The sequence below is a fragment of the Argentina silus genome, assembly GCF_951799395.1.
Source record: "Argentina silus genome assembly, chromosome: X".
Classification (NCBI taxonomy): Eukaryota; Metazoa; Chordata; class Actinopteri; order Argentiniformes; family Argentinidae; genus Argentina; species Argentina silus.
In genome coordinates this window covers 15,714,112-15,739,173 of record NC_139653.1, presented here as the reverse complement: position 1 = coordinate 15,739,173, position 25,062 = coordinate 15,714,112, and the positions used below count along the sequence as shown (strand labels likewise).

The window sequence follows — 25,062 nt, the reverse complement described above, 5'->3', positions numbered from 1 at the left end:
TGTGCCAGGGAACCAGTTGGCATGATATGAGAGGAGTGCTGTGTTCATCCTAAGACAAATGGGCAGAGACAGTCCAACCCATATGGATCAACTTTGGGATTCCGATAAGGTTAACACTGTTGCAGAGTACCACAAGGTTTGACTGAGCCTCTTAGGGGAGAGGATGAGACATACACTCTTCTTTCGGTTTGAATCTCACCAATGATATGGTAAGCTATTGGGCTGCCATCACATCTAGGATCATTATAAAGGTAGCTTATCCCACACATATGATTGCTGGAACAGGGGTCCCACAGGCAATCTGTGGAAAACATAGTAATTTCTCCTACAATCAGTGACAGTGCAATAGACACTGATTGTAGGTCACAACTATCAGTGGGATATTTTACCCAGACATCTAGGACTAAATGTGGGTGCTATGTTAGGAGCAGGGACGAACTGGGACAACAAAACGGGGGGAGGGGAGGGAGGGGGGGGGCACATATTGGGTCGTTCACCGGCCCCGCAGCCCACAGATCCGCCAGCCCACTGGTGCTTCAGATGGCCAGTCCACTACTGGTTAGGAGAGGTATCAGCTATTCTGCTGAGTGAGAACATGCACTACTTGATTTCCCTCTGATTATGCCAAACAGACTATCATCAAAAGGAGAATATCTATGCCTTAAACATTTTTGCTAATTGTCTTGGCAAGAAATGTTTGAAATGTGGATATTGTAATTGGATTTGTCCTGTATATAAATGTAGAAACAATATACTGTATTTCATAAAGGGGGTAGAATTCACTATGAAACAATCCAGGAGGCATTAAATCAAACATGTAGGAAGAAATGTAATGTTTGACATCTGCATGTTTATCATCACTGAAACAATTATCTCCACATACTGTATTTAATGGCAACTTTATTACTCAGACACTAGTGCACTGTTTGAACTGCAGCTACAGTATAACAACATAGTTATAGATATTCTATTCAACGTCTTTGAAATTCAGGATGGTGTACACAAATCCCTCTTTTCCTTGCCTGTAATCGCCACTCTTTGAGACTTTTTATTTTTCTCATTCAACAGATCAGAATTTAAATGGAACAAATTATAGTCAGGGCAAAGATCAGATTATGTCTTACTTCCTCCAGTAGCTATCGAATAAAATATATGTGATACTCAATGTTTATTTTCTGAGATGTTTTCCTCGCTCTCCCTTTAGCAATTCAAGGGATTTGAAGGTAATTTTAATACTCTTTTCCTTCTTGACTGTTTCACATTAAATTCCAAACAAATCAGACACCTGCCCGTACTCACTTAAGAGACTTCCATTTTGGAAATATATCATATACAGTATGCTTTGTATCTAAATTAATAAGGCAAAGCAAGTGTATTGTTACTAACTTTATCTTTGAGTGAGTTGAGTAAAGTTCTAAGTCAAACATTTCAAGACAATAGTATTCTGTAGTCCTGTAGTCGCTTGAATTGCATGTGTAGAATGACAAACTCCCTGAGTAAAGGGACACAAGGGTAGAAACATTAGAGTGGGATAACTTGGATGTACATCAAACAAAGACACATGGCCAAGCTGTCATTTACACCCTTGGGGATTGTAAGCAGAGAGGTGGAAAACAGAGAGAAGAGAAGCAGAGACAAGTACTAAGAATGCAAAGGAGACAGATGCTTCAGCATAAACAGCTTTGAGGAATATTGAGGAATTTTCTAAATACTTTGATTGCACAGGAAGCCAATAATGCATGAAAACCACTGTGACCACATTTGTGTCACCTGTTTTAAGCATGTGCGCACAAAGCATTCTCAATCAATTGTATTGCATTGTTCACCTGGGAAACAAAATTCTGGTGGTCATGGTGGTCATGGTGTATGGACTGTGGCATAAGGTTCAAAGTAACACTTTGATTCATTAGTCCCTAAAAAGAAGGGCAGGGAATGAAAGAGGCTTTACTAACTCTCTGCCAAGGAATTAAGTGCTGATTTGGCACAACAAAGAGTATGTGTTGTTCCACACCTCCCATCTCTCATAACCTCTTGGGAATTGTATTAGTTATGCCAATAAAGCTTTTCATCTGGCTGTTTCAAAAGAGACGGAGGGGAAGTGTTCTCACACTTAGCCTGGGCAACCTTTGCAGAGCACAGTACATTCATTTTGTCATCTGCATTGCCCAGGATTGTGTGAGCATTACAAATGGGTGTCATGGCAGGGCACAGCAGTCTTTACACAGTGTGCTCACCAATTTCTCCACAAAGTGTACCTGCTCACACCATCACCATTGTTGATTTGCATAGAGCCAAAGCTTGTATTTGTTGGGGCCTTGTGCTTCAGTATAACAGAGCAGGATAGGAAAAGAGAGGAGAGGAGAAGAGAAAGATTTGAACAAGGAATCAGTTATTTATGGAACTCTACATTTGCTCTATTTCAGATCAATCACATCTAAGACTACCCTCATGTAGCCTTATACCCAGATGGAAGAAATGTTTTTATACAAGATATTTTAGGGATTATTGTGGTTGAGGGTCTAATAAAAGCTTTTCAAATCATCTACCTAAATGTTACATTCCTTCAGAGATACTCTGTAAATTCAAGTTAAATTGAAGCATGCAAATAGCATATCTACTGTAAACCTTTCTGGATATAATCACATCACTCTCATATTTATATAGGTCATGAAGTCACAAAGATTGTCATGAATTTACCACTCTGAGAAAAAACCTAGATGGCTCAGATCCGCATCCACTAAACCAGATTTCAAATTTAAACTAACAAATAGCTTAGGCTTCATTACTTCAAATGTAAATCATCTGTTAGAAAACATATTCCTTCAAATGAGAATGTAAGGTCCATTTTTCTTTTTTCATTCAGGTGTCGAGTCCACTTTTCATTTGTTATGCAAAAGAAAGTTCTAATTCAATCACTAAAGCAATCGTATTGTATTAGCAGATACACATGAAATGGGAAATAATGGTAGATAAACTGTTGGATATTACACCCCCAATACCACAGTGTCATTCATTTTATCTCCAATTATAATTCATTATCAACTCTAGACCTTGTCACCTTTTAATTGAATTTGACCAGTGAATGCCAGTTATAATTGGAACTAGCCAAAGCCTTGTTTCACAGTCATGTACCACTGTGTTCCCAGCCAGTGTGACATACAGTATGCTATACAAATGTAGGGCAGTTCAGAGGCTAATTAAACTAAATCACTTCACAATCCAAGGGTATCGCAAGGTTGTAAACAACACTTTCAGTATTGCATGATTACAATACAAAAAAAAACACTTCCCCCGCAGGGGGGCCTCTTACCCTCAGACAAAGAAAGAGCCATAACTTAATTAAAAGTCTGGTATAACATTAAGGGCATTTATTCCCCCCCCCTCCCCCTCCCCTTTGTCTTACATTCCTATAAATCGTAAGCACACTTGTAGGCCTTCTGTAATGCACTAAATAAATAATCAAATTAAATAGACAATCGCAGCATCATTATCTGGTTCAGATATCCTCATCATTTTATCATTAAAGTCATTATGACTGAAATATTACTCACCTTTCTTGTCCCCAAAGAAGAGAGTCTGTTGTGCAGGGTTTGACCACTGGAGGGAGGTGTTATCATTGTAATCCACACGGCAGGTCATGTTGGTTGTGCTTCCTTCCACTGCTGTCACATTCTGAGTTATGGGGAACTGACCCTGACTACCTGCAAGTGGGGGACAGAGATTTCAGGTCACATATAGTCCAGTCAGGAAATAGGTTGGTTTCTGTTTCAGGGCAGCCGTTGCACTATGAGTCTTCTCCTGCTTTCACAGGAACATGAGTACCACAAATCATTTGTGAGAAAACTAAGTCATCATATTCTCCCGAAGCCATACAAGCACAACCTCATCCTATCACCCAATTAAAAACGTAAAAGTTTACCATATAGCCCATGGCAAGATCTGGAGCCAGAGAATGAAGAGCTTTCACACTGAGAACAATAGCAAGACTCATCCTCCCTTAGCGGTGTCCTGCACTGCCTTATTGCAGGGCTGTAATTGGTAGCATGGCATAATTAGAGGTAGTCATGTTCTTCCGTGGAGAGTGTACAGCTGCAGCTGGGTGGTAAATAGACACATAATCCCAGACACTGTGGGCCTTCGATTCAAGTGGCTGCCCTACCAAGAAACAGCCACTCGCCACAGCACACCGAGGACATCTAAACGAGTTCTAATCACCCAGCCTTGCTGGATTTTACCTTCTTATTCCACATTTGTACTTTGTCTCAGCAAAGTCCCCTAATTGCATTCCAGAGGCATTTCCATACTTCATGTGTTTAATTTAACTCTGCCAGACTTCAGAAAAAAACCCTCTAAAAGCGATACTTTAGTGCAGAGGAGCATGTCCTTGTGTGAGAGAGGCAGTGCGGTGATGACTTGCTAGCTAACATGAGTCTGAGCTCGCCACCTTAAAGGTGACACAGTAAATAACACAGCTGTAACACACAAGTACATGTTTGAGCAGGGGTGTCTTGGTTTGGGAATGCATAAAGAGAGAGTGTTTTATTGTCCATGAGTCAATCCTTTACCATGCATGTTTTCTCTGGCTCATAGCTGTGGAGCAGCCCCACTCTGGTCTTCTGCTAGTAGCTACAACACTGTGTCCCCATAGTGAAGGTGACATTGGCTCCCTCTATCACAGGTATAATGCACACCATAGAGACATTTCAACTGAGGGAGCAGCTGTCTGCCTCATTAGTTCCAGGTCATGTGGGGTTCAGGGGTGCAGCGATAGCCAAAGGTCTTGTGTTTGACCTTCCCTCATTGAGGCAACAGCAAGTGAAAGAGAACATAGTGGTGGTCTTATATAATGAGACAGTTACATATATATCCTCAAAATGTACTTGCCTTGCATCAATTCATAGATAAATTAATCATTTCACTATACTGTACAATGTATGTTACATACAGAACGAATATGAAGCAAAAGTTTGTCATTAGTACTGTCATCATCAACATCATACCTGCATTAAACTGCAGTTAGCTGCAGACATAGTATTACATGTATCACCCACTGTGCAAGTAATTACATTATGTAGAAACAGAAGCAAAAGTATTGTTTCAAAAGACTTGTTTCAATCAACAGGACAAGGCTGTGTTCCACAGTTTACATCCTCATTGGATACTAGATGTAGTTTATCAGCAAAAACTAGTTGTGTATGCACAGTTCCATATAAGGCATAAAATGCATTAGAATCTGCCCAGTCATTCTATTATTGGAGATTTTAGCATTAAAGACCATGAAATGGAAAATCAATTTGTTGACTCACATGCAGTCTTTTGGATCTGCTTCTAATGGATATCCACTGTCGATAGCTGCATGTTATCTGTTAAATTATTCCTCCCCAGCCTACTCAGAGAGGAAGCAAAGCAAGTGGCAGGTTTGGAGAGAAAAACAAACCATGTCCAATAATTGAAATGATGATGGTATCTAAAAATCATACCTTGTAGATGGATTTGAAGACAGGCTGATTATTAAACTGGTCTGAAAATACAATTAGTGTGGGAAATACAGCTGTTGGCTAAACTCGTTACTACTACATACCATCTACATGTGTTTACATGTGAATCACTATCTGTGTTTGTGAGCATTTTACTATCCTGGTCCATTGTGTCATAGAAGAGTGGGCACGCCTGGCCAACCTCCTGTTGGAGATTAAATCATCATGACCTGGTGGCGACACGTATCTTGCAGACATGTCTGCTTGAATGTCAGCCCACCACTTTAAGCTCAAACTTAACAAGACTGAGCTGCTCTTCCTCCCTGGGAAAGCCTGCCCTCTCCAAGACTTCTCCATCATAGTCGAGAACTACACTGAGACCTCCTCCCAGACAGCCAAGAATCCTGGGGTGATCCTTGACAACCACTTGTCCTGTGCAGCGAACATCAGCGACAGCGCGCTCCTGTAGATTCTTCCTCTACAACATCTGAAGGATACGTCCATTCCTCATAAGCGAAGCAGCCCAACTCTTGACCCAGGCACTTGTGATCTCCCGCCTTGACTACTGCAACACACTCTTGGCCGGGCTCCCCGCCTCCGCCATCAGGCCTCTGCAGCTCATTCAGAATGCTGCTGCCCGTCTAGTGTTCAATCTCTCCAAATTCTCTTATGTCACCCCCCCCCCCTCTCCGCAACCTTCACTGGCTCCCAGTAGCAGCTGGCATCAGATTCAAGACCCTGGTGCTCGCCTACCGGGTGGTAAAGGGAACAGCCCCTCCCTACTTGCAAGCAATGGTCAGCCCCCAAACCCCTGCCCGATCACTCCATTCTTCCACCTCGGCTGGCTGCCTGGCACCGCCGGCTCTAAAAGGATGCAGCGGTCACGCTGTTCAGTCATGGCTTTTCACTGCTGTCAGGACTGCAGAGTCACTACCTATCTTCCGCTGTAAATTGAAGACCCATCTCTTCAGGCTACATCTTGACTGTCCCTCCTAAAGACCTCTTTACCCCCCCTCTACCCCTCTGTACAGTTCCTCTACTGTTGATAATATAAAAAAAAAAAGAAAAAAAAAAAGGAAACCTTCCTTCTTCTAGCATTGTGACTGCCAATGGCACCTGGTCCTAGCATAGATTTTTGCTTATGATGACTGATGTATGTATTCAAGATACAGGTCATTACCCCTCCTCTCCACAAGACGACACAAATCAGTGAACTTGTGGTAGGACCTCCCACTGGCCTTGATAAGGACCTCCTCCTCTATGTTTCCTTAATCTCCAAACCTTCACCTGAATGTGCCATGTGTCTTTTGACTAACCGTCAATGTAAATTCATTTCTGTTTGATTCTATTGGATTGATTTCTTTCTAATGACGTTGATATTCTGATGAAGTATTCTGATATTGAAATTGTGACATGATCTCTGATTTATTCTGTTACTTATGATGAAGTTGGCCTGTGTTTGGTCAGTCATTGTTCGAAGTATGTAGGCATCTTAAATGCATGTGATCTATGCTAGATTTATGATGGATTTATGATTTAAAGTGTATATATATATGATTGTTTGTACAATTTATCTTTATTCAGAACCATGGCAATCAAGATCCATAATATTCCTGTTAATCTAATTCTACAAAATAAATGGACTATGGATAGCAACCCTTGTTTCCTGGTGGTGTGTGGCTCCAGTTAGAACCCTTAATCCATAACAGTATCTTGACTCAGAGATTTTTTGTGAATGTGTCTACAAATGACTAATGAAAACAACAAATCCACTGGATTACAGGGTAAAATTCCACTTTAACCACTCTAACCCTAACCCTAACCCATTATTATTGCATGCATATATTCTAGCAGATTATCCTTGCACACAAATTAATCTCAATTCAATTCAATTCAAAGTTTATTTGGCATTATGAACACAAAGAAATTATGAACACAACAAAATGCTTGGGGGCAAGCAACTCCTCAACAATATGACAACAATAAACAATGTAAATGCAATAAGAAAAAATAAATAAAAACAATAACAACATAAATTGACAATGTATGGGGGTGGGGGTGTCTGAGGTATAATTCCTGAGGTATCTTTGGATAAATGGGGAGAGCGTCGTATCATAATTTGAGGAGATTTATTTAGACAAGCAATAATTTAAGAAATCTATCTTACTTCAAGTCATACACTCAAAAATGTAAATAAACAAAAAATAAAACATACCATTGTAGGCGATAGTTTTAAGAAACTAATCAATTAAGAATAAGATTGTCTTAGCAAGACTATATGTTCTAACACCACAGAGGAGATCAGATAAGCCGACTTGTCGAAAAAGAGTTCTGAAAACATATTATACCATCCTAGACCAAATGGAATTTCTACAAAAAACATCAAATGACATTTTATCAAATGGGGGAGACCTTTTGGCAAATTGTAAAACAACAATAGTATTCAATTCATAAACATTGTTCCCTACAGGTCTTCAGCTGGATCCAGAGATAATGGTGCGATACCATTTCCTTTCCAATGACCATTGTAATAAACTGATTGGTCATTTGGGTTCTTGTGGAGCGTTATCAAGGATACATAGCAAAATACTGGAAAGAAACATGACACAATAATTAAAATAACATCAAAATACTATTCGTAAAACACACATTAAAATGAGACTATATATTTGAATATGACTATATACACTCCTATGAAACACCTAGGAGGAAAAAGGTGAGAAGAGGTCATGATGATTTAATCTCCAACAGGATGTTGGCCAGGCGTGCCCACTGTGACATAATGGACCAGGACAGTTATCAAAATGATAGCAGTTGATCAAGGCAATTCCTTTGACTCACAAACACAGATAATGATTCATATGTAAATGGTATGTAGTGGTCACAAGTTTAGCCAACAGCAGTTTAATAATCAGCCTGTCTTCAAATTCATCTACAACATAATCAATGAAATATGAACATTGTATCTAAAGTGTATTTTCAGTAAGCATATACAGTAATTCTTGAATACATTATACATATACAGTAATCTTCTTACCCTTGGCAATGTCTAAACCTCTCTAAATATTTTTTTGCCATTCTCAGAGATCCTGAGTGGTCCTATAAAGTACCCACTCCAGTGAAAGAATGACAGCAATATCACCCTGAGCTGGGAGATTATAGTCCACATGCAGGTAGACTGCCATTAATATCAGCAGTCTGATCATCAGTCATGATCTCAGCACACCGAAGATTAGTCTACCTTTGTGTGTGTTTGGCCCACAGCCAGACTGTTGCTGCAATATGTCTACAGTATAATGTTAGTTGTATATTTTCAATATTTCTACTAAAAAAATGTTACCTTCATTGAATATTTCTACAATTAAATGTTTACCTACATACAATATTGATTACCTTTATATAATATTTCTACAATTAAATGTTTGCTACAAGAGAATCAATAGTAATATTTTATATATAGATGAAAAGGTACTGTACAGCCTTAACTTCTGTCTATAGAGTACCTGGACAACAACAGTATCCCCAACTTCATATTGCTTCGTTTTACATTTGGAACATATCCAAAATAGATAGTTGTTTGACGCAATACATATGTTTGTTAAAAGTCAACTATTGCAGAGGTCTCAATGCATCTGTTCATTTTCACATTATAGGGGTTTGGTAATGGTTGATCATGGTTAGGGTTTCAGAGGGGAGTACAGTGGATAACAACCCTTACCCGAAAGCAGCTGACTCTCCTAGCTGCTGTAATCAAAATGCTGTAGAGAACCCCAGCCTGATGGATCTGAGGAGCCAGGCAATATCAGAAGCCAAGAATATGACCAGTGACAGTATTGATTAGGTGACAGTATTGATTAAGGTACCCCTGTGGTTAAGCTGAGTGACTCGAAGATGAGAATATGAAGAAGATATTCATCTTCATAACTTTTACTGTACTGAGAGATCCAGCGGAAAATAGGATTAATCATTCACTTCCATGGAGGAGGATTATTTCTTTATTTGATATGAAACATATCAGATAAATATTTGTTGTGTTAAGTATAATGCAATTGGCAAAATGTAAGCTCCAAATCGTGTCACAACATACTGCTCATGATGTAGAATATCCTCTCCATTACAAGAATTTCACAAAATACGAATAGTAGAGTTCAACGCTGCATCAAGACACTGTATGTTAACTTATATAGAAGGACTAATGAATAGCTCCACTAATGAGCACTGAACCAGAATTTGAGGTGGAACATTTTACATCTCTGTTGAAGAGAACACAGAATAAGTGGAGGAAGAATGAGCCATACCACCCCAAAAGCCTTTCTCAGTTTCAGCTGACTGCACCAAATAATGGAAAGCAGTGCCTTGATGAATGGCCAGAAAGCAGTGAAGCACACCGACACAGAATAAACTGTAAACTGCAGGCAGGAGCAAAAAGAAAACAAATAACTCTCAAACTAGTCCACCAAATAGCCTTTGCCTCCATTCACTACTGAATAATAACTATGAGTCATTTTCATATGAAATGAAATTCAAAGCAGTTTATCTAGCCAAAGGTTCATTTTGTCACTTTATAAATGTATAGCTTTATTTGCAAACAGAGATGTCAGTGTTGGTGATCTCTCCTGGCAATGATAATAAACTATGAGAGGGCTATAATGTGTTGATCACTTATATACAATAAAAATAGACAAATATGGATTTCTAAAACATTAAGAAATTAAAGGTCAGTGGCTCTAGATCCATATCTGCCTATAAGGACTCAGGAATTCAGATTCATCCATGAAAACATTGCACAAACATACAATTGAAAGAGTTATTCATCTTTAGTTAGCCTCAAAATCAAAATCAAATTGGGGTGCACTATAGGCCTACTGTGTTAGAACCTACACCTGTAAATATCACATATATTTCCACATTCGATACATAACTGTAACTTGCCTTAGAAAAGTAAGTCTGTCTACAGCAATATTTAGATGAACATAGAATATCACAGGACAGTAGGTGGTCTCTTCACCCTTTCTTCTGGCCATGAGAACATACATTTAATTCATTTGTGAAAGGGCCTCCAACTGAGATCATTATGAAGAGAAGGTACAGTATGTACATATTATTTTCTGCATATGTTGCTATCACCATGATAACCCTTTGTAGACATATTCCCCCTATTTTAGGCCCCAAAAAGAGTATTTGGTCGCCAATCCTTTGCATGCAATAACTGCCTGAAGTCTCCGACCCATTGACCCCCCCATACGCTGGGAATCTTCTCGGGTGTTGCTCTGCCAGGCCTGTACTGCAGAGATCTTCAGTTGTTGTTTGTTTTGACAACGTTTTGCCTGAAGTCTCCTCATCAGCAAATTAAATGTTCAACAGGATTTAAATCTGGAGATTGAATTGGCAGTCAAGAACTTTCCACTTTTTGGCCCAGAAAAATTCCCTTGATGCTACAGTTGGCAGGGATGTAATAGCTGCACACCGACATTTCAGCGGGGTACGCCACTGCAGCAAATTCACGGTGTGAAGTGCTGCCAAAAGCCACCACAAGGTGGTGATAAGTATGCATCTTGCACTTGCAAACATCCATGTTTGTTTACATTTGTCAGTGTGCATTTGACAGCACACACAAACAATAACCACCATTGGATTATTTTCAACTTCTGGAAAGTGTTTTAGTAAATTATTTTGATCACTTGTGAGGTCACATGTAATGTGATACATTGTGAATTGTAATCGCTACATCGTGAACGGGGGATAGTCTCAAATGAGAAGATATATATTTGTCAGAGCCAAATATGGCAGTTTTACTGTAGTCTCTAAGTACACCATGTGTTGAAGCTAATATACATATATAATATACAGTATCAATGACAGGAAAAAATGTGAGGGGGCTACAGTGAGAGGGGTGCTGCCTGAAATGTTGCAAGGGGGGTAAGGGGGGGCTGTATTGCATATCACCTGTTAAACAAGCAATTCTGGGGACTTTTGATGGGAGAATAACATAGTGGTTAGTGTGAGTGAAAAGCATGAAATGATCGGATCTCAGGTTTATGACACAAGGCCTATAAATAGCTCTGATAAGTGTTGCATATATTTGTCAATCCCAACTCTTCCAATCATGCGCTACAATCTACAGTAGCAAGTACCTACAGTATGTCACTGCGTACCATCCCACAAAGTGATGCAAGATGGAGATGGAGGTGAACACCTCACATTTGTCCCGATTCCGCACCCCACAGCATGCTGAACACAAACATTAACACTTGCTCACTCCCACTCTGCTCAAATACTTGGGGGAAGGGACAAACTGTAGGAAGTCTATTTTGCGAGAAGGAATAATACAATGAGCAATATCATGCAGTATGTGGCTGCTATGAAAGTGAACTATGTGCGGGTGAATCGAGCTGGATGAATAGAATATGAATGACAGTCATCCAATATGCTGTAATAGAATGCCATGCTCATAAAAAAAAACAATCGTCCTCCCTAATCTTGACTGCAACGTCGACTGCAGCCATGTATTTTCTCCGAAATATGTTGAGGAGAAAGGAGGTGCGCAGGGACCGTGGCGCAATGCATAAGGCCTCCCACTGTACATCAGCCATTTGACTGAAGTCTGTGAATAAAGACGTACCAAAAGTGAGATTTGTTGACACAGGTCTGTTTGCTACAGTTGTCATACAGAACAACTATCATCAGTAGGCTAAATCTTGATTTTTCTTAAAACATGGAACAAATAAAATAATGTAATGTAATCTTGTTTTGTGCAATTTTTTTTTATCATAATGCCATTGCCTATTTGGGCAGAGCGCATACAAAAAAAAAGCATCCCTGGTTTGGACACGCTCTGCTGTATCCCCCTTAGCCTCCCCCATCAATAAAAAAAATATAGAAACGTGCCAAAAGTGAGATTTGTTTAGCTCGGATCTCTGTTTTAATTACACAGGTCTGTTTGTTACAGTTGCAAGCTGACGTAGACATTCACAATCGCTTGCTTGATTGAGACTGTGTGAGTGAGTCCTCTCTCCCTCCCCCTCCCCTTGTAACTATACCTCAACTGCTCTGTGTTCTGCTTTGATTGTTAATCTGAAACAATCAAGCAAGCAATTGTGAATGTCTACGTCAGATAGTTGATTATGATAAGTACCACCTTCAAAAAAGTATTTTACACACATCACGTGTCAAAGACAATTTATGCACTAATCGGAAAACATGATTTGTCAGCAGTATTTGAAAACATGTGAATAAGATCGTAAATAAATAAATAATCATTACACAAACCTGTCAGTGATTTTTTTTTATTGATACAAGTGACAAGTGCTGGTATCTTGGGCTGAACAACTTTTTTAGCCTATCGAGGCTATGACATACTGTATAAAATGCAACAAACTACAGTACAGTACTCTTGCAATGTAAACATATCCCTCATGCTCAACGATGCCTCCTTGTGGTTGTTTTGCTGAGATGAATGACCTGAAATAAAACTCACAGAACTCCTTGGGCTGACAAGATGTTTCTGTACACTTCAGAATTCATCCTGCTGCTGCCGTCAGCAGTTACATCATCAATGAAGACAAGTGAGCCAGTGGCCAAAGCCATAACATCCCCTCCACCGTATTTCACAGATGAGGTTGTATGCTGTGGATATTGGGCAGTTCCTTTTTTCCTCCATACTTTACTCTTGCCATCACTTTTGTACGTTAGTCTTGTCTCATCTGTCCACAATACCCTTTTCCAGAATTATGCAGGCTCTTTTAGGTACTTTTTAACTAGTTGCTATGGTATGTTTTGGGTCATTGTCCTGCTGTCTGATGAAATGCCATCAAATGAGTTTGGAGGCATTTGTTTGTACATGAGCTGACAAGATGTTTCAGTACACTTCAGAACCTTTTTCCAGAACTCTGCAGACTCATTTAGGTTCTTTTTCGCAAACTGTAACCTGGCTATCCTATTTTTCTGGCTATCTAGTGGTTTGCACCTTGCAGTGTAGCCTCTGTAGTTCTGCTGGTGAAGTCTTCTGCAGATGGTAGTCTCTGACATATTCACGCCTAGCTCTTGGAGAATGTTCCTGATCTGTGGAACAGTTTTTTTTCTTAATCATGGTGAGCATTCTTCGGTCATCCACTGTAGAAGTCTTTCTTGGCCTACCAGGTTGTTTGTGATTTCTGAGCTCATCAGTGCTTTCTTTCCTTTTAATGATGTTCCAAACTGTTGATTTTTTGGTAGGTTTAAGGTTTTGGCTATGTTTCTGATATATTTGTTCTGATAGTTCAGCCTCATAATGGCTTCCCTGACTTTCATTGACGTTTCTTTAGTCCTCAAGTTGACAGACACCAACAGCAGAATCCAAAGGCAAACGCAAAGCCTAGAATTAATACTAGACATTGAGAGCTCAAATGTTGTGACCAAACACACCTGACTTACCAGAAACACCTGTCAAGCCAATTGTCCCATTACTTTTGGGTACCCTAAAATAGGGGGACTTAAAAGTGTTGTATAAAAGTGTTGTAATTTCTGAATGGTGAAACCAATATGTACACAAATACCATCAAATTAAAGGTGAGCTGTAGCATTTAATGTGATGGTGATTCTTTGCCGATTTTCTCGTTTGATGACGCAATCATTTCCCCACTTTGAAGTAAATCTTTGTTTTCAATTGTTAAGTCAATTGAGTGATTTCATTCAAGGTAACGTTTTCTGACTTGGATTTCCCCCCTTCCAAGTCACAGTCCATTGTAAAACAATATGAGTGAGGCGAGCAAGTTGTTTAAATAAGGTGTGTCCGCCTCATTTTGCGCTTACCTCTGCACACAAGTGCAGCATAGTAAGGTCTTTGAAATTATCTTCTCAGTTACATAGGCACAGCATGGGCAGACAGACAGACAGATAGATAAAGGTTCGACCAACGTTCACACAGGTATGTCAACAGCCCTTTATCAGAGGTGGAACTAGGAGAAATAATAGTAACCAGCTGTGATGCAGTGCTAACAGCATAATTATTAATCACTGCAATTGCTACAACTTGACATGTTTTAATTAATTGCCCCAAACATGGTGTGGCCTATTTGCCAACATGTTGGGGGACCAGGTAAGCCCCAAACACACTTGGTAAGATTTAATTAGAACTGGAACCAGCACTATCATTCAGTGTGGAAGTCCAGTGGAAGAGTGTCCCATTAGATTATAAATTGGAATGATTTTCAGGTCAGACTAATACAGACAATGGTAAGTTCCTACTTTTAGTGGGAAAACCTTGAAGAGCATCCATTGTGCCACACCATCCCCTGAGGTGTTTCTTTTACACGAGCAGCCTCTTGAAACCATGGCTGCCAAGTGAATAGCTTATTAAATCCCACTGTGCTATATTCTCTTTCCACCACCCTGCTCTCTCTAGTGTTTAATACTTGTGCTAGACACATCCCGTAATAATGATTCCAAGCAATTATCAAGTGCAGCTCTTTTGCATAGGCATTGGTACAAAACATGCTCATATGCTACATACAGTAACCTGAGGTAATAAGGCAATTATTGCATGAAGATAGAGGAAAGGCAAGTTTGCAATTACATTGAAAACACCACACTAATAATTACATAACCGTCCTCCTCTTAAATAATTTGAGGTATTAATTTCACAATGACTCATCTGACAAATTACTTTACATTGTGCCCTCCCTGTCTGTTTAATAGAATATTCTATATGGTTTTATTTTAAAATTGAATTTTGGAAGACATGGGAAAATCCATAGGTAATTATGGTCAATGTTGGGAGGTGATTACTGTTGCCCACAACTGTAAAATGTTGTAATGTTGTAGTGATGTAAATCACTCTCTCTTAATGACTTGTCAAAATTGCTTCATCTGAGGTTTCGGCATCAATAGCAAATTTACACAATTAACATGCTCCATTTTCCATCCAACATATTTTTTAATTTCTCCACAGCATGTTTTCATTTTGACAGTAGGATAAATATACTAACTTCAATACATTTGCAATCAACTAAAAAGTATTTCAAATTAAGCATTTCCTGAAGCACTAACTTAGTGAAAATATGTTCTCCTAATCACTTCTCAGGATTCAGGATCTATCCTCTAACACAAGGGTCAATGTCACAATGTTGATGTACAGTACTGGACGGTAGCATTTGGTAATCTGGTTTTATCAACTGAAGTTGACACCACTGGAAGAAGAACACATATACAGAAGTGTTGGAAAGAGGAAGCAATTTGTCTTCTTTTAGCTCTATACTCCAACAGTTTAGATATGATCAAACAATTACGATGAGGTTAAAGTAGAGATTCTCAGCTTTAATTCAGTGTTTTCTTTTTTCAGATTGGTTTCATCATTTAGAGATAACAACCCTTTTTATACATAGTCCCCCTATTTCAGGGCTCCAAATGTATTGGAAAAAAGTAATATAATGTCCAAATCAAGTACTCATGTTTAGTGTTTGGTCGACAATCCTTTGGATGCACTAACTACCTGAAGTCTAGGACCCATTGACCCCACCAGACGCTGGGTATATTCTCTGGTGATGTTCTGCCAGGCCTGTACTGCAGCCATCTTAAGTTAATGTTTGTTTTGAGGTATTTTTGCCTAAAATCTTATCATCAGGAAATTAAATGGATGTTCAATTGGATTTAAATCTGAAGAACTTTACACTTTTTGGCCCTGAAAAACTCCCTAGTTGCTACGGTAGTATGTTTGGAGTCATTGTCTTACTGTATGATGAAGTGCCATCCATTGAATTGGGAGGCATTTTCTTGTACTCGAGCAGACAAGATGTTTCTGTACACTTCAGAATACATTCTGCTGCTGCTGTCAGCAGTAACATCATAAATTAAGACAAGTTAGCCTGTTGTGGCAGCTATACATGCCCAAACCATAGCACCCCCTCCATCATATTTCACAGATGAGGTGGTATGCTGTAAATCTTGGGCAGATCCTTTTTTCTCCAAACGTTCCTCTTGCAATCACTCTGGTGCATAATAATATTCGTCTTAGTTACCCACAACACCATTTTCCAGACCTCTGCAGGCTTTTTAGGTACTTTTTAACAAACTGTAACATAACCTTCCTTTTTGAGGATAACTTTGTGTGGTTTGCACCTTGCAGTGAAGCCTCTGTAGTTCGGTGACATGTTCTGCGGATGGTAGTCTCTGACACATTCACACCTACTTCCTGGAGAGTGTTCCTGATCAGTAGGACAGTTATTTGGTGGGTCTTAATTATGGTGAGCATTCTTCGGTTGTCCAGTGTTAAAGTCTGCCTTGGCTTACCAACCCGTTTGCGATTGCTGAGCTCACCAGTGCTGTCTTTCTTTTTTAATGATGTTACAATCTGTAGTCTAAGGTTTTGGCTGTGTTTCTGATTGATTTATCAGATATTCCTCTTATTGCCTCACAATGCCTCTTGGCTTTCATTGACATCTCTTTGGTCCTCATGACACCAATAGCAGACTCCAAAGCCTAGAATCAATACTAGACATTGATAGCTCTCTTATGTCTGCACAAATGATGTGACGGAACACACCTGACTAACTGGAAACACCTATCAAGCCAATTTTCCAATACTTGGTGCCGTGAAATAGGGGGATTATGTATAAAAAGGGTTGTGATTTCTAAATGGTGAAACCAATCTGAAAAAAACATTCAATTAAAGCTGAGAATCTTGACTTTAACCTCATAGTAATTGTTTGATTTAAAAGCCAAACTGTTGGAGTATAGAGCTAAAAAAAAGACACAATGATTTCCAATACTTATGGAGGGCACTGTAACACCCTTCCATCCTTCAAAATACATTTCATTGCTTGTGCCAGCCTGAATAATTAATTCAGTTAAACATCAAGTAGTTTGAGCACTGGGCAACCTGTTACTTTATAGGTAGCTTGGGAATAACCAAGTCACACTGTCGTCTGACAGCTTTCTCCCCACATCCAAAACATTGGTGGCAGTTAATAAAATATGAGGCCATTACTGCACAGCACCTAAAGAGAGTGAACCTTCTTCCTGTGAAAGGTGGGACTGAGCACTGTCTTCTCCTGTATTGTTGCTATAGGGACCGTCAGCAGAACTGGCAATGAATGTCCCTACTGGGAAAACCCTTAAAGGTGGCTTTTCTGCTTAACAGGAAAAAGAAGGGGAAGAAAAGTGAGGAAGATATACATCAGCGTCAAAAAGTAGGACAGATTACAGAAAACTGTCGAACTAGTACTATATCTACGTTGTGTCATTTTCATCCCAGATATTGTTTTTAATTGTTTTTTTTAAATTTTCCCCAGGATCTGTTTATTATTGTATTAAAATTGTGTATGTGGGGTGGTTTAGATGTACAGTATAGAGAGACAATGATTAACATGTGGCTCACAACATGAAATGTCTACATATTGATAGTGATCAACATAACTCTAGGTCTGGTATCAGGCCGAAAAATGCTTTGAGTAATAAAGAATCCAAAAGGACATGGTTGACTATGTGATATACACAGGATATTTCTTCTATTACCATAAGTATAGATTTCCTTTAGAGTGGTGCGAGAGCCATCAGGTGGGAATGAATGATAATGGACAACACATCCTGTTTGAGCATTCCTTACAAAGTTGACTCTGCTGAGAGAGAGGCATACAGGGAAATGATTGATGAGGCATAGAACTTCATCTCTAGAAGCACATTGGGTTATTGGCAATGCATGCCACTGATGAACAGAAAACCTGCCCAGCTCACCAAGGGAAACATCACAAGTGTGCATCGAGCATCAATGACCCATGTATATAGGCAGGTATTTCTGCCCTGTCCTCTGTGTTGAGCAAAACAGCAACAAGACATGATCTTAAAATGAATGTGAAATACGGTAAGGTTAATGTTAATTTAACAGTTTAATTAAGCAATAAAACACTTGTGGGTGTGCTTTATCGTGGTTTGAGCATGGCTGTGCTGCTGTCAAAGCTGACGACCAGCTCAACCGTGCTCAAACCACGATAAAGCACACTCTCAAGTGTGTTTTTGCCTTCATACAACGGCTTTACACTGACAGCAAGAATTGACAGTAAGCATTGGTCCTGGAGCTTCTTTTCATGATAGATTGTATTGGTTTGTTACTAGTTTGGAAATGCGTGGGCAAATATGAATGGCATGGCACGAAAGCTACCCACTGAACTGGCTTGCTAGCTCGCTAGCTTTTGTTCGCGCCAGTACTAATTGCTGGAGTGTCAGCATGTCAGTTTGGGTTCACTTGTTTTGAGGATTATACAACTAGCTATCGGCAATCCAAATGAAAAGTTAAGTCAGCGTGGAGCTTTACCAGATGTGACTGCTACCACTTGTTGCCGTTCAGTGTGACAAGAGAATCGCTTGCAACTGAAAATCGGAAACATTTTAACCAGTCAATGGGTTGGCTGCGCTGGTGCAGTTCATAAGTCATGAAATCACGCTGATGTAGCAAGCAAAGTCAAATCAGCCTATTTTTATTTACTGAAGTGCATTTTGTGAGATAAGCCTGGGAAGCTTGGGAAAACAGAAAATATTCTTGTCACATTGTGCGCAGTGATCAAGCAAATAGAACAGTAAAGAGGCTTTGCCATTGTTTTTCGTTATTTCAGCACGGCCTTTTAACCAATCAGGTTGTGCCAATCAGAGTTGCTGGATTTAACCATTGTATAATTAAGCAATAATGCCCTTGAGGCTGTGATTTATCATCAGTATTGTCAAAGATTTTCACAACCTGAACCTGATTAGTTAAAAGGTGCTTTCCAGCCACGCTCAAATAACAAAAAACAATGTGACATGGAAGTCCTTTTAAACAACCATTGCACAACAAATCTAAACATTGTGACAAGAAAACAATGCACAACAAACAAATGAACAATTATTTATTTTGTGATAGACTGTGGTTTCTGTCATGAGAAATATAGTTACCAAAACTACAAATATTTTCAAGGAAACATGATACACAAATCTACTTCAGGGTAGGAATATCATAATAGGTTACTTAGCTATGACAATATTGTTATTAAATCATAGCTTCAAGTGCATATCGGCCAATCACAATGCTTGTTTTCATCAACCCATTGTATAACAATGCATATTTCTGCTTATCTGTGTATCTGCTAATGTAAAGCAAGTTAGCAAGTACACCTAAATAATGCAATATAATTTACATTATGTAAATGCAAAAGGTGTATCTCCCATTAATCAAAAGCAAATGTCCTAATTAGTCATTTGCTAATTAGAAAACATTGTGTTTCCAAAAGAGCTCAGCAGCTCATTCATGTATATTAATGCCTTGGATTTATTGGTTTCTTGACAAAGCACTACACTGGTTTAATGTATTTCTTCATCATGTAGGTTGAGATAAAAAATTATCTGTGGTATGTCTCTGTGTCTGAAAATGGTTAGGAGAATGAATGTTACTATTGTTTTCAGTATACTGTTTTACCTGTGTTTAGAACTGACTCTACATGTAACATTATACATTTATGGTCGATCAGTATGAACATACAATCCCCAGCCACAAAAATGTAACTTGACACAGCAGTAGTGGGAGTAATGGTAATAAGAGTATGAGTTCAGACATTAGCAATGTCATAGGGGCATTAGCAGCAGAAGGACAGTATGCTAGTCATATTCTGTTACTGTAGCAAATAATAGTGACAGAAAGTCCATATATATTATTATGAAAGGAGAGAATACTATATAAATTATTATTTCCTACAGGTAGAGCAGTAATCTCTGTATAAGATGCACAAAAAAACTGAGCCTCAGATTCAGATCCAGTGCATAATGGTTGTCCAAAAAGCCAATTTATCAGCGATCCCTGGTTTGGTTTGCACCAGGCAGTGTATGTTAATGCTCCCTAGGCACCAGGGGGAGATAAAAGGGTAGTCTGAACATTGTTTATTGGGAACAGTGTCCAACATAAATCGTGCAGCAAGGAGACGGAGGCGATAACTCACCTTTCACTTTGTTTTTTGTTGCAGCCACTGAAAGCATGAAGGGAGTGGGGAGAGGAAACAGATTAGGCAAGGTGTATGAAGGAAAAACATAGGAGAATAGGATCTCCAGAGTACCACTCACCATTGCCTGTTCGCTGCTTACTTGGCAATATAAGTTTCAATATGTTTCATGTATTTCATTTCATTTCACTTTTTTTTTTTTCTTCAGTTTTGCACATATGAAATGAAATTAATTTTTTGAATGTTAGGTGAATGTAAGGTAAGGATATAACAAACATCTTGAATACGAGCAGGAACCAAAATGTTCACATTATGCAGTACACAGAGAAAGTACACTACATGCTAATGGAAATTCATTGTTTTCGACACTTGTTAATCTTTTTTTTATGCCCCCACCCTGCTCCCCACCCCATTTTCTCTTTACATGGAAGTTATTAATCTCTGAATCCCTCTCTGGTCTCTAAATGTAATAGTGTTGACAAAGTCAGACTCCATGATAAGATTCTCCTAGCTGTGAGCTGGAAATGTTTGCGAGCACATGGGACGCACATCAATAGATCCTATCTGGAAAGAGAAAAGCTTTGACATTCCTGAGAGGACTTTGTGTCTTTTTAATTTGTTTTGGATTACAAACTAGCATTAAAGTAAAGTAGCACACTAACAAAGAGGACCTATTACCCAAGTGAATTTTCTTGTCTTGTCGAAAAAAAAACCTCTTGCTCTAATCCAAATGTTTCACCAGAAAGATGTCTTTGTCAGAGTTTTACGGTACACAATACAATACAATGCACACACTGCAACTATTCAGACAGCAAAAATGGTACTGTGTGTACGGAAGTGGATTTGGTATGCTGGGACTGTTGACCAGCAATTAGCTGTGGCCCCGCCATGTGAGTTTCCCGGCCTGTAGTCCTCTGTGGCATACCAGAGCCCATTCATTTTTCTGCCAGACCTACTTCTGAAGTGGGGCTGCAGGCCTGAGAGGAAGCAGTGGGAGCCAGTCCCTATGGTGATTAGTCTAACCAACCATTGAGAGGTTTGTCCTCTACCACTGTGTGAGCTGGCTTCTGTCCCTCTGCTGGGCACAGCGGGGGTCAGAGCAGTCCCTCATCCAGTGTCACACTACAAGTGTCCCTGGGGCAAACTGGCTGCAACTAACCCCACATCAGGGAACACTTAATCATATACCAACACACACACACACACACACACCACTCATCTTAAATGTCTTTCAAATCAAATAGGAAATATTACACAATATCTGAAAATAAATACTTTCCATGCTAAAGCCTTGATTATGGGAAATATGATTAAATGATGTGCCGCGGCCTACTGGGTGTCTCTAAGGTACAGTAATACCTCCTCACCTGTGGTCAGGGTTCTGTGAATCATTTAGTGTCCCTGGATTATTGATGAGACTTGAGCTAGGGTCAATGCCTCCAGCATTTTAGAGCGACAATAGTGAATATACATTACCTAAATAAAACACAACATTTAGCGACTCCAACTGGAGTCGTAAGCTCACATTTTCTACCCAACCCACATGGTGCGCAAGCACAATTTAAACACATTTTCTGGAGCACTCTAAGCATTACAAGAGCATGTATTGTATCTCCTGACTACGCTACAATCCAAATCCAATCCCTAACTCAATTTTCTCATCTTGTCTCACTTGCATTCCAATCCAAACACTTCATGTGAAACCTGTGATTGTCCCACTCCAGTTAGAGCAACAGAAGCATGGAAAGACAAGCAACAGCAATTTATTACTTGATTTCACAGAGCTTAGTCATGGTACAACTACAGAATGATCAATTAGACCAACATACAGCTGGTAGCTTTACATGGATTGTTTGACTATTGCTGTTTATTGGACTAAAACACATATTACTGTATGATTTGACTTACTAAAATAACTTAAATGAATGGACAACATTAAAATGCATTGACTCTTATAACACCTGACAGGAGGGCTAAACATAGATGTTTATTAAACCCTTTATCTCTAATCCTAGCTCCAAAAGTAAACGTCATTTCAGTCTGATGTTGGCTGACAGCATGTCACAAACACTATTCTTATCAGGAGAGAAGCTGCACCCTTAAGAATGGAGGAATAAGTCTACACATGACAAGTTATTTTAAACTAGAAAAATAAGTTCCAGAAGAAACTTTGTGGGCTTGCAAAGTCTTATTTTGGTAGTGGAAAAAACGTTAAAGATGTTTAACTTTCAACAATACATAGATAGATTAGCTGAGTAGTTGAAAGGAAGTGAGAACATAGAATGGACCAATGGATAAAATATGGTCAAGGGGTAGGATAGCCAGAAAGATGAAAGAAGGTTGGAGCATAGATAGATAGATAGATAGATAGATAGATAGATAGATAGATAGATAGAACCAAGGATGATGGCTGGGTAGTTGAAAGAAAGTAATAGTAGGATGGACAGATGGATAAAAGATGGTCAGACGGTAGGATAGCCAGAGAGATGAGAGAAAGTTAGAGGACAGATTGCTGAAGCAAGCCAACTAATAAGTAAAAGAAGTATGTCCAGAACAGACTTTTTGCATTATGAAAGAGTCAGTTCTATAATGGATACAGTAGACTAGAGCAATGATTAGAAATGTGCCCTATTGAGAGTGAGTAAAAAGATTGTGCCATTGATCGTCAAACAGTGGTTGTCAAACAAACATCCACAAATGAATCAAAGCAGACCTCCACCATATCGTATACAGCTTTCAGGGGCTATTTTCGTGTTGTGTGTTTGTGTGTGCGTTTGTGTGTGTGCGTGCGTTACTCTAATCATGACAAAATTGCCCAGTGCCACTCGTTCTTCATTTCAATTCCACTAGTTCCTGGTATCCACATGGAGCCTGAACTGTGGGTTGATTTGTGATGCCTGTTACGACTATTTTCCTTTTTTATCCAAATAAGCTATTTGTCCAAAGCAGTGCAGACATTAACTATAGACCTCAAATCAAATCTCTCAGAGAATTGTCCTCTATGTCACTGAGCTGTGCAACAAAACATAATTACATAAGTTTATTTGGACTTGCAAAATGAGTCATCATGCCATTAAAGTTTTTCTTTTCTCTCATCCCCAGTGTACCATATACATATGCAGTGCCCTGCATAAGTAATGGGACAGTGAAGCATTTACCTTTTCTTTTGGCTCTTCACTCCAAAGTTTTGGATTTGAAATCAAACAATTACTGCAAGGTTAAAGTAGAGATTCTCAGCTTTTATTTGATGGTATTTGTGTAGATATTGGTTTGACCATTCAGAAATTACAGCACTTTTATCCATAGTCCCCATATTTCAGGGTACCCAAAAGTAATGGGACAATTGGCTTGACAGGTGTGTTCCATCACATCATTTGTGCAGGCATAAGATAGCTGTCAATGTCTAGTATTGATTCTAGGCTTCGCGTTTGCCTTTGGATTGGTGTCTGTCAACAAGAGGACCGATGACACGTCAACGCAAGTCAAGGAAACCATTATGATATCAGAAAAATCTATCAGAAACTGAGCCAAAACCTTAGACTTACCAAAATCAACAGTTTGTAACATCATTAAAAAAGTACCTAAAAAGCCTGCAGAGGTCTGGAAAAAGGTCAGATAAGATAAGATGAATATTATCACGTACCAGAGTGGTTGCAAGTGGAAAGTTTGGAGAAAAAAGGATCTGCCCAAGATTTACAGCATACCACCTCATCTGTGAAACATGGTGGAGGGGTGTTATGGTTTGGGCATGTATAGCTGCCACTAGAACTGGCTAACTTGTCTTAATTGGTGATGTAATTGCTGAGGGCAGCAGCAGAATGTAAGCTCAAGTACAAGCAAATGCCACTAAATTCATTGGATGGTGTTTCATCTTACAGTAAGACAATGACCCAAAACATACTGCCATAGCAACTAGGGAGTTTTTCAGGGCCAAAAAGTGGAAAAGTCTTGAATGGCCAAGTCAATCTTCAGATTCAATTCCAACTGAATATGCATTTCATTTCCTGATTTCAGGCAAAATACCTCAAACAAACAAGAACTGAAGATGGCTGCAGTACAGGCCTGGCAGAGCATCACCAGAGAAGACACCCAGCGTCTGGTGGGGTCAATGGGTCACAGATTTCAAGCAGTTAAAAAAATAAATAATAATCCCATTAACTAAAGGAAAATCTCTACTTTAACCTCATAGTAATTGTTTGATTTCAAATCCAAACTTTTGGGCAAAAGAAGAAATTATTACACTGTCCCATTACTTACACAGGGCCCTCTATACGGTAGGGCAGTAAGGCTATACAGACAAACATAAGCAAATATGTTATAAAAATCATGAGAATTATTACAAAGTGGAATTCTCTGTAATTCCGTGCATACTCAACACATCCATATGGTTACTATGGACCAAATGATCAATGTCTGGTCATATTTTTACATTTATTTCAAAGTGATTGTGTAGTGTCCCTCTATATTCTTCACTGTACCATGAATCAAATGCCATTGCGTTACAGAACATTGCTTGACATTAAATGTGCCTGAACCCATGGCTGGCAAGAGTAGCATGCATGCAGATGAGGGTCCCTGCTTAAGGCAAAACAGGATTCAACCTTCCTAAGTCCTTATCTGCCACCTCCCAGGAGAACAGGAGATCTGTA

At 39.2% G+C, this 25,062-nt stretch overlaps 1 protein-coding gene across 1 annotated transcript in view; it reads right to left on the bottom strand.

The window, feature by feature from the left end:
* The window catches only part of cadm2b (cell adhesion molecule 2b), a gene marked incomplete at both ends in the record, with an annotated part of 166,639 nt that overhangs the window by 42,650 nt on the left and 98,927 nt on the right, over positions 1 to 25,062 (bottom strand). The window contains 2 exons of the mRNA XM_083695108.1: positions 3,552 to 3,701; positions 20,414 to 20,440. Of these exons, the coding sequence (XP_083551234.1) occupies positions 3,552 to 3,701; positions 20,414 to 20,440 (177 nt within the window). The remainder of the gene's footprint in view (positions 1 to 3,551; positions 3,702 to 20,413; positions 20,441 to 25,062) is intronic.